Here is a 10,578-nt window from a genome sequence, read left to right on the forward strand (position 1 = left end):
ATGAGCTATCTAATTAGAAAACTTAAGTTTGAAATATGTTTATAAAATTATACCCGTTGCTCTTAAATTTACATGTCTCCAAGGAGAGATATTTGAATTTCTGTAATGAGTTTCTCAGAATGTTTGCTTTAAAGTATTTCCTATGCTCAGCTGTTATGCAGTGTGTTTACAAGAGGGTCCCAAAAAGATACTTTTAATTACTTCGACTATGAAAATATTAAGTTTAAAGTCAAAACCTACAGGCATTTTTGAGCTACTTCATGCGTGTAGATGGAAAGGCTCATGTTTGTAAGCACTCCCAGTGTCGAACCCAGAGTTTAGAAATAAACTGTATACTTTTGTTTCCCAATTAGAAAATATTTCGTAGTTTTAGCAATTGAAGGACTCTTCATATTTTTCTTCTAAAAGCTGCGGATTAATAGCCCGCTTCCACCTAAAACCACCTTCTTCTGTGCGTAAGAAGTCTGAAAGAGAGTTTTGGTCTTCTTGCAAACACCAATAAACTTACAAAAACCTCTGGAGTTCTATTTGGCCTGACTGCATTACCCTTGAAGCTTTTTCTCTCCTAACTTTATTATCATCAAGGAACAAGTTAAAAAAAAGAAAAATACAGCATTGGCTCATTTATTCTTCAAGTCACATTGATTTCTTTTTTTTTTTTTTTTTTTAAATAATACGTTACATGTTTAAGTCTTACCAATTATTGTAGGAGTTTTTGCTGGGCTGTTTGTCTTTAGCACAGCCATTAGTTTATAGATTAAACTGTCCTTTTGTGCAAATTCCTTCTTGTCTTTTATAGACAGCAGAATAATTAAATGAATTTAATTATTTTTCCTAGAATAAATCAGTATATGCAGAGATGATGAAAGATTTAATAAAGATATTTCGTCCATTAGGGACTAGTTCTGCATTCTTTACTATGAATAGCATTTACAAAAATAATGCTATTCCCACTCTAGTCAATGGGACTGCTCACAAGGGTGAAGTGTGCATTGTTTGACCTCATCCTTGTTCATTAATGCCTATAAAAACTCCATTAGACTACTTAAGGAAAAATCACATAGAAAGAGAACACTAATAATTTTACTAATATTGCACACAAACTAATAAAACTCTCTGGCAATGCTAGAGCCCTCTGGATCATCATCTCTGTCTTATTTTTTTAAACGTCATTATCTCTAACTGCAGTGCCAAACCTAAACCAGTGGAAATTTCTTGCAAATAATTAATGGTATAAATATAGCCCTTTTTTTCCTGCTGGATAAATTACCTATGAACACATTGTGATTTTTACTATATATTAAAAATATGCATGCAAGCACCAGAGATTAATTATTTCAATTCACTGCACAAGTTATATTACCTGAGTCCCTCACCGTACCTTATTTTCCTGACGGACTTGGAAGAATCTTTATGCCACTGCTTATGAGTTCCTGACCAGATAAATAGGTGAATAGCTGCACTGGTTGGCTTTACCCTTGCGAATGCTGTCATGAGTTCTTCCTCTTTGCCCTTTACTTACTTACTTTTGTAGTCTGTACCCAGGCCTCAACAGATATTTTGCCTTTACTTCCATCTCCTCACTCTTTCCATGTCTTCAACACTTCTTATTTTACCAGACCCTTCAGTCACGACCCCAGTCTGTGCTACAGGGGTCTCTCCACTGGTCTAAATTCTAGACTTTGGTGCTTATCTCAAGCTCCCTCCACTGACATCGACAAACCCCAGCTTCTCCACAGGCAGGACGCGCTGCTTCTTCCACTCCTCCACTGTGCCAGATCACAGCAGCATGTCCTTGGATTACGAATATCAGTTCCCAGCATCTTCAGCAGGGTTGCTACACCGACAACATTTTATAGTCAGCTCTCATACTTTCCACCCTGAGCTGCAATCCAGGCGACATTTTCTCAGTTAAATATTCCTCCCACAAAGGAAGAAATCTTTCACTCACTGAAAAGTCACTAATCTCATCTCTTCTCCTCACCAAAACGCATTAGCTCTGGCACCGCCACAGCACAGGACATTCAGTGCATCTCAGCTCAAGTGCTTCTTGCTCCCACTCTTCCTTCCAAATTTTCTTACACACCCAGTTAAAATTCCTCATCTGACTGCAATTTCCCAAAGTAGTAATGGTTGAGGGACTCATCACGGGTCTCTGCGCCAGCAGTGGAGCAAGAACCAAGATCTTCCTGTAGATGCTCTCAAAGCCAGATGCCTTGGCAAAAGATCCACCCAAGTTAGAAGCCCACAGGACAGAAACCCACCATGGACACTCAAGATATCAGACATTTAGCTGCTGCAGCAACTGCTCTCAAACAGCACTTGAACAGAACAGAGGTGGTGGCTGCTGCCTACAGAAGAATACTGGTGCAGCAGCTCATTCCGATGACTGTACTGTAAGCAGTCTCCTATGCAAATATTTAATGTCCCGTGATAAATCATATCTAAAAAATGCTGGAGAACCTGACTAACCAGATTAGTGGGGTCAGGGGAAATCCATCAACAAAAAAAAAAAAAAAAAGAAAGGAAGGAAGGGAAACTATAAAAGCAAAGAAAAATCTGTTATTGGTGGCGGTTCCTACAAAACTCCGATTTTCAGTTATGTATAAAGAATATTGATGATTAGTGGTATAGCTGGAAATTATTTAATGTAAACACTAAATTGAAGGGTTCAATCTTATTCAGCCTTTATACAATATTTTGAAACTAAGCTGCAATTTCTACCACATGAGGCATAAAATCAATTAAAGAATGTTTATGCTCCAACAGACTTGTAACTACACTGCTTAAAGTTCAGTCAGTTTGTGTTTTGAGACATTTTTGTTAATTTTCCAACACGAATCTGGTAGTCATTAAAGATGTTTAAATATGGTCTCTTTCCAAAACCGTTTGGTCTTCCTGGTTCTTCCTGCTGGTCTGAATCTCACCCTTTTACAACCATAACACACACGGTTTATTAATGTGGGTATTGCCATTAGCACAACTATCTGGGCTCTGCCTATTTTGCATTCAGTAATATTATGCCCTTCGACAGGTCACGTGCTGCACAGGAGATGGGCCATCTAGATTGGTGAGGTTTGGAACTGAAGGCTTGTGAAGAGGAAGCTGCTCTGACACGGATGCAGGATAGGAGTGGGGAAAAGGGATTATACTCCCATTTGATAGGACCACGCAATGGAAGAACATATGCCAGGCTGCCTGATGCTAATTAAAGTGTAAGTCTTCTCCATTCCCTACCCTTTGGCACTCCGCAGCCCATCCCTGACAAACCAGCAACTGCTTTAGGCGAGTTATCTTTGCACAGGCAGAGAACTAAATCACGTGTGCACAAGCGTGGGGCCTGAGCACACCTCTTGACTTCCTTAGGGAAGGTACCCCATGGGTACATGAGGAGGTTGGGGAGTGATTCTGAACCCTGCAGAGGAGTGGGGACAGCTCAAAGATTAAATCAAGCCATCTTGAGGTTGAGGGCTTTTTTTTTAATTAGCTCAGTGATGATTCAGGATCTTGCTTCTGAAGCCCATGCAGGGAATTGTGCCTACATGTCTACTATTGTTATCATATACTAAGTTTGGGACAGGTCAGAATAAGGGGTAGAAATTATTCCATTGCACTAAACAAAAATATATTTCGGGTGCCTGTATAATTCCTCAGGAAGCAATCAAGACACTCATCCTGTCACGAAGCCTTCAGATGGATGTAGGATACCTGAGTAAAGCATGAAGGGTGGAGAAGATGAAGGATTCTGCACTCAGATATTTGCTTTCTTAGGCTGATTATCAAACAAAATCCATTGTTTGATGGCAATTTGCATGACTGCCAGTTTTCATTTCCCACAGAAGACACTGGCGATAAGAAAGTAAAGGGTACACTGTCCTTCTCTGTAGCTTTGCATTCCACTGACACACCCCAATGAAAAATAAGGCCAAATGCCACGAAGACTTAAGCTGCTGCTGTAAGGTGCTTGTGGGGAATACTTCTTTTGGTAGCCAAGCCAATTTACGCTGGCTTGACAAGTTTGTGACATTACAGCCTACGGCTTTCATTTCAACTTCCAGATTCATCAGACTTGAACCCTAACACGAAATGTTAACAACGTCCCAGCGGGCTCTCATCGCAGCCAGGGCAGCAGATGAACACATACGCTCTTCGGTGGGAAAACTGTTCCACCTACATTCACACTGAGCCTGGATTTGAATCAAACCCCCCTAAAAAGTTGACAAGTGATACTAGGCCCATGCCTCGGTGAAACTATTTTTTGATGTCATATTAAAGACATAAACCAAATATCAGTTTAATAACATGTATATTCTACAGAGCAATGCTTCAGACTGTTCAAAAGGACCATGCCAGCGCCATGCACTGAAGCGACAGTGACAATCCAGTAAAAGCCAACTTATTTTTTCTGTTCATTAGAACACAGAGCTCAGCACTTGCATAATATTCCTGTCCTCACCTTTGTTTTCTGAATCTAAGAACAATAAACAATCCAAACCCACAGCACCATTCTTCAGTGTCCTCCTCCTTGGCATTCACACCCTGTTAAATGCATTATCCTGTTAAACACACGCCTGCAGCAGCTCCAGATGCTTAAGGCCTGCAGCACCTTTTCCAAAGATCTTCTCATGTCAAGCATGCGATACTTTGATTTATTGTTTGTGCATTATTTATAATGCACAAAAATATGCAACTCTTTTTCCTGACCTATCCCAGTCAATCCCAAACTTAGGCCACTGCTTTTTTATCCGACTTTCTGGGGGGGGTGTATAGGAATGTGTTATCTCAAACTAAGAGAGTAAAAGAAAAAAAAAATCCATTGCTCTTTACAAGGGATAAGCTGGAAGGCATTACAAAGACTATTTAATTTATGACAGTCAATTGCACTCATAGAACTCACCCTTCTGGTTTTGTATTTTTTTTTTTTTTTACCACGGAAGAAAACACCAGTTTTAATATCAGTTCCCCCTTGGGGTTTGCCACACGTCTAGTGGCAAACTAGACCTTAATTCCACAGCATGCTACCCATCATTTCCTAGGAAATGGCAGGTACCAAGAAACACTAGGATGAGGTGATTTAAATGATAACAACTTTATTGAACTTTCCATGCGTATAGTAACGGATCTTATTCATAACCCTTCTCTAATTACTTTTTCTAGGCTCTATTTGTGCGACCCACAGACTGACGCGACGCCTGTTATGGGGTGCACAGATCACCCCTTCCAGGCCTCTGGTCTTCTGAAATTCAAGCTCTCTATCTGCAATTTGATAGAGTGCCTAAATTGCAAATCAGCTGATACTAGGACATTTTTGGGGAGTTGTTGATTGCGTTACTTTCAGTAAGTGTAACGCTACGGGACTGCTGGAGTTCTGTACCATGTAACACAAGCCTGGCTGTTTCCTACGTATCAATTTTAATAAGTTTTCTTTTTTACAAATGATAATGCTTGAAAAGTCACTTTAAAAGTCCCAGATATTGAGCATAAATGGGTGTTTTTCCTTTTAAAGGAACTTGTGGGCTGTGTAAATAGAGGAAAAACTTTAAGGAATCACCTCCAGACTTTATGAATTACAAATAGCTGCAAAACAGTAATTATATTGTAGTTAAATATTTATACTCTCACTATGTGATTTTTAGTAGTTTTGTAGAGAAATCATTAAATCAGCATTAAAAAGTGAGTGATACCAGCAGTGTACTCTTCAAATGCAACCATACCAGGTAACAAGGCTGTTACTCCTGCCTGGCTTGGATTTGGCGAAAGTGAAGTGGGAAGAAAGCAAAAAAAAAAAAATAATTACTGAAACACGAAGAGAGGAAGAAATGTAGGTAAACCATCAGGGTAACAGATATAAGAGGAAGGACATGAAAGGTAGTTTAAATTTTGAGCAGTATTACAGGCTGGTGTTTCCCGGACCTATACAAGTCCCAGTTCTCCATGAAGAGTGTCTCGCTGCCTCAACTGTAAGTCTGAATAAGTGAGACATACGTCTACCTTCCTGCTTGCTCCTGTTCCTCGTCTTCTAGATGCACACGTACAAGAACGGTGACACAAACAGAGCACACAACCGGGGAGCAGAAATTCTTGATTCTCAGCTCATCGGACATACCCATCCCAGTCTTCTGCAGGACAGTGGGTGACTGAAATGTGCCCCAATAATTTTTAGGTCGATTCCAAGACAGAGAAGAAAGAGAGGAGAAAGCCAGGTGGGATAATAGTGGAACTACTCACTACTGTAGACAGACTGAAAAGCAAGATGTTGTCCTTTCAGAAGCAGAATTACATTTTTGTTAAAGAATCTGCTTATAAAGCCTTCCATGTTATAAAATTATCAGATCTGATCCTTACACCTACTGCCGGGTAGACGACTTTTAAATTTCCGACAGTGCGGGGATTACAGTTAATAAATAGCAGGACAAAACCACATTTTTCAATCAAGGAATCTAATTGTTGAGACTTCCCATTGCCTTGAGAAGACTTCTACAGAAAATTGACCATTTCACAGCATCATGAAGGCAAACACTGGAGTAATTTGTAGAACACTGTTGATATGCTGTACATTCATATTGGAGTACAGTATATGATATCAGTAATATATGTAGGGCCATATGAGAAGCAGGTCAAGTTAATAAAACTAGTGAATATGAAATAATAGAAGATCTAGGCAGGCAATATGATAAAATTCAGCATATGCCATGATGAAACAAGCAGAGGACAGAACAGTGAGCAAAACTAAGGAGGTGAAGAATAGCTACACCTGCGTTTCACCATTCAGATTATCACATCACCCCTTAGGACACAGTTCCAGTTGTGCAGTGGGCTGCACAAAACTGGTTATTTCAGGTTGCAACTCCACAAATGATGTTGCTTGAGTAAGCCAGTACTGTTGTATGTTTTTATTGTACTTGGTAAAAATGTAAAAACTTATTAAATACTTGGTTAAAAAAGCATTAAATACTTTTCAGAAAGAAGAGCTGGAATCCTCATCAGCACAGTATCTATATTGTGTGACAAGAAAAAGGTTAACGAACATCCATTCTTTGGTCACCTATAAAGCATGGCTTGATAATTACTGCAGCAGTGTCAAAAGATGGGAAGATCTTGTACGCTCAAGGCTCAAGGAACAACTCGGATGCCAACATATCCCAACGAAGAGAAAAGCATTTCACGCAGAATGGTTAGCCAGAGCGGATGCCTCTGGATATTGTCTGCAGAAGTTAATTTTTCTGGAGAGCAGACTCAGATATTCTGTAAATCCCCAAACACAAGGAAACTAATTTAGACATGGTATGAGGTTTGGCACCAGGGAAAGAAAAACTTTACAGTTTATGGAACTGTCTGACAGTTTCTAGGCAGAAAATAATGGGTTTGGAGAATTTTAAATGTTGTGGCAACCACAGGTCAATGTCCTTCCCACCATTTCTGCCTGGTAACAAGATATCTCAGAAACAAATTGATGTCACCAATGTAACAATCCTCTTGAAAACAGTCGGACTCCAAAAGAAAATGTTGCCCATCTTATTTAAGCACTGGGGGGAAAAAGGTTTTCTGCTTGTCAAAAAAGCCTAACCTTGGGACAAGACTTTCTTCCTGAAGCACAAGTCTGACCGAAACAACCCATTTTGAAGCCGCGTACGGCCAGCAGCGCGATTGTGGTGCTTTCCCGTGGACTGGGACTCCCAAGCCTGGCTCCTTCTCTGGACTCCTGCCTACGTCTGCTTCTGACGTGCGTGGTTTGCTAGTCATCAGCGTGGATAACCATAACCAACTGTATGCCAATACCAGCCAGAGCACTGCCTTTCTGTGTCATGACTACAAACTCTGATATGCCATGATAATGCCTGCCTGATGAGCTATAAACACTTGGGACTGATCTTTGGATAGAACCGGAAAGAGTTCAGAAGGCAGCCTGCATACTTGCTAAAGCAGGGATGGCTTTCTTGGGAAAAATGCAGGTGGAAGTGACACAATAAAACTGGCGGTAGATGGACGATTTACAAGTTTCTTAGACTAATAAAATAGCTCTCCTGTAATTATACCTAACATAAAAACCTCAAGACTGTTAACCATGCATTTTGCAAGGCAGAATAGAAAATGTGACAGCGCTGGTCGCTGCGTAACAGGCTTTGCACAACAACTCACGAAATCCTCCTTGCTCAATTTTTACCCAGTTTTGCCACACAGCATGCGTTGTTCCAAACTGCTGGATCCTGCAAGCAGAACACGTAGCTCGTGATTTGCTGCCTCTGGGAGCTGAACTAACCCCAAATTTGATAGAGAGTCATGAGTAGGAAAAAATTTAGTTGTCCTCTGGGTATGGAAAGAATGGAAAGAAAAAGGCACGTGTTGATTAATACATTGCAGTGCTGATCCACCCTTCAATTTGGGGAGTGGAGTCAAACAATTCCTCTGCCTCACTTCATATGGAAAACTGAATTAGTCTTTGGACTGTTACTGTAAAGCAAGGGATACTCCCACAGCATCTGAAACAAAGGCTAGTAATGTTGGAGGAAAGACATTCCCTGATTTCCACAGGCATTGGGTGAGGCTTAAACTTTACACACTTTTGGAGTGAGCTAACTGAATAAATGAGGGTAAACCGTACTGGCCATTATTCAGGATTAGTATTTAGAGGCAACATAAGTATGAGAGACAGTTAATGCCATTAGAATTTTTTACTAATGCAGAAATTCAGTCCCAATATTAAAAAAATATAAAAATTCTGTACTTATCAGTAAAATTATTCATAACCTTTGAACACTAATGAGCAAGAACCCTTTTTATTTGATAAAATTTATATATACAAATCTATCTTCTACTCGCTTGTCGAGTTGACATTTGCCTGCATTCTTTGTTTGTCAGTTCCATTTTAACAAGCTAAGTAGAATAAAGGACTTCAGAATATCTGGGGTACTGGAGCTGAAACCAGCTTCTGAACTGGAGTAAATCTGTGTCTTTTTAGTGAAATGAATAGACCCCTTATAGTCTTGAACCAGCTGAGAACCAATCCCTTTTGGGCTGTTTTCTGGAAATACTTTAATAGAATTCATTCCCACAGTGAATACAAATGTCATTGTCCCGGGCTGCTGCTTTTGGGATAAGACGGAACGTACACTGTCTTTGAATTTAAAACTCTCTGGTCATTTTACTGTCTGCATTTCTGGCAGACACAATATGCATTTTTTTTTTTCCCCAGCAAAATTACCATCTACGTTTTGCCAATTTTCTCCCCTTACTTTTTTCTTTTTTGGGGGCTGGGGGGTGGGGTGTAGGATGGGGGTGTAATTTTTCCCCTCCTTTCCTTGGCTGTCAAATTAAATTCCGGCAGTGCGAGGAGAGCTGGCTGCTGTCCCTCGAAGCTGATGGCAGCCGCACGGATCAGCCCAGGGGGATGCTGCAAGCTCGGGGGTGTGAGGGGGCGATGGCATTCCTCGCATTTTCCAAGGGAGCGAGGCACCCCGGCGCAGGCTGTGCCGGTGCTGGGCCATGGGAGCTGCCACACCGAAGGTCTCTCCAGCAGAGAGAGAAAACGAAGCGCTGCTTGGGTGTCACCTCAGGCGTCTCCCTCCCCAGGTGAGGGACAGGATCAGGTAAAGTTTTCGGTGCCCCTCCGCCAACTCAGCCGCGCTGGCGCTCTCGGAGCCGCGGCCGCTCCGTCAGGCAGCCCCGGCCGGCCCGCCCCGCCCGCGCACGCAAAGGCTGCGCGTATTTTCCAGGGGAAAAACCACCAGAAGTTGTAGCAGGAGGAGGCGAGCCGTGGTGCATGCCCCGCTGCCTGCCAGCCCCCTCCGGCCACCGTCCCGCTCGCCGCCCGGAGGGGCGGCGACAGCAGGTGCCCTCCCCACCCGCGACACCGGCTCCGGGAGGAACTTCCCCGCGCCGCAGCCCCGGGAAGGGGGGGACGGGGACACCCTCCCCGCGCCAGCCCGCGACTCACCGGTCTCCCCGTCATCATCATCATCTTCCTCCTCTCCCTCCTCCTCCCCCTCCAGATCCAGCAGCACGTCTTGGTTCTCCGCGTTCATCTTCCCGAGGCTGGGACCCCCGCGCCCGCTCTCCCGCCGCCGGGGAGCCCGGTCCGCCCCGAGCCCTCCCTGCCCCGGAGGCGGAGCGGCGGCGGCGGCGGGGGCGGCGGGGCGGGGGGCGGGCGGGGCGGCCACCCCCACTCCCCGGCGGGCCAGTCCGCCCTTGCCCGGGCGAGCTGAGCGCCGGGCTGTCGCCCACAGCCCGTCCCGGGGCTCGCCAGCGCTGAGCGTCGGGAAGGGGGAGCTGCGGGTGCGATTCGAGACAGGCAGCGCTGGGTTTCCTTAGTCCTTGCAGCGTTGTCACCTTGTAACGAGCAGTTTGCTGGAGCCGTCAGAGAAGGGAGAAGGCACCTACCGATCTTCGGGCAGAGAGGGGCAGAGATGGTTATCCGAGTCGTGCGCTGTAAGCAGGCACGTTTATTTACTTCATTGGCAGCATCCTGGATGATTAAAAGGGGGAAGCTGGAAAAACATTATAGTAATCATTGTGCATTTTGTTCTGGTTTTTGCAGTTTCCCATATGGCAGAATTCATATATGTGATCATAGCATAGAAT

At 43.2% G+C, this 10,578-nt stretch overlaps 1 protein-coding gene across 1 annotated transcript in view; it reads right to left on the reverse strand.

Annotated features, from left to right (window-relative positions):
* The window catches only part of ANO6 (anoctamin 6), an 81,638-nt gene extending 71,584 nt beyond the window's left edge, over positions 1 to 10,054 (reverse strand). Inside the window, exon 1 of the mRNA XM_054187846.1 lies at positions 9,935 to 10,054. Within this exon, the coding sequence (XP_054043821.1) occupies positions 9,935 to 10,022 (88 nt within the window). The 5' untranslated portion in view covers positions 10,023 to 10,054. The remainder of the gene's footprint in view (positions 1 to 9,934) is intronic.
* Positions 10,055 to 10,578: the final 524 nt, after the last annotated feature.

This window comes from Rissa tridactyla, chromosome 1, assembly GCF_028500815.1.
Source record: "Rissa tridactyla isolate bRisTri1 chromosome 1, bRisTri1.patW.cur.20221130, whole genome shotgun sequence".
In the NCBI taxonomy this organism is placed as follows: domain Eukaryota; kingdom Metazoa; phylum Chordata; class Aves; order Charadriiformes; family Laridae; genus Rissa; species Rissa tridactyla.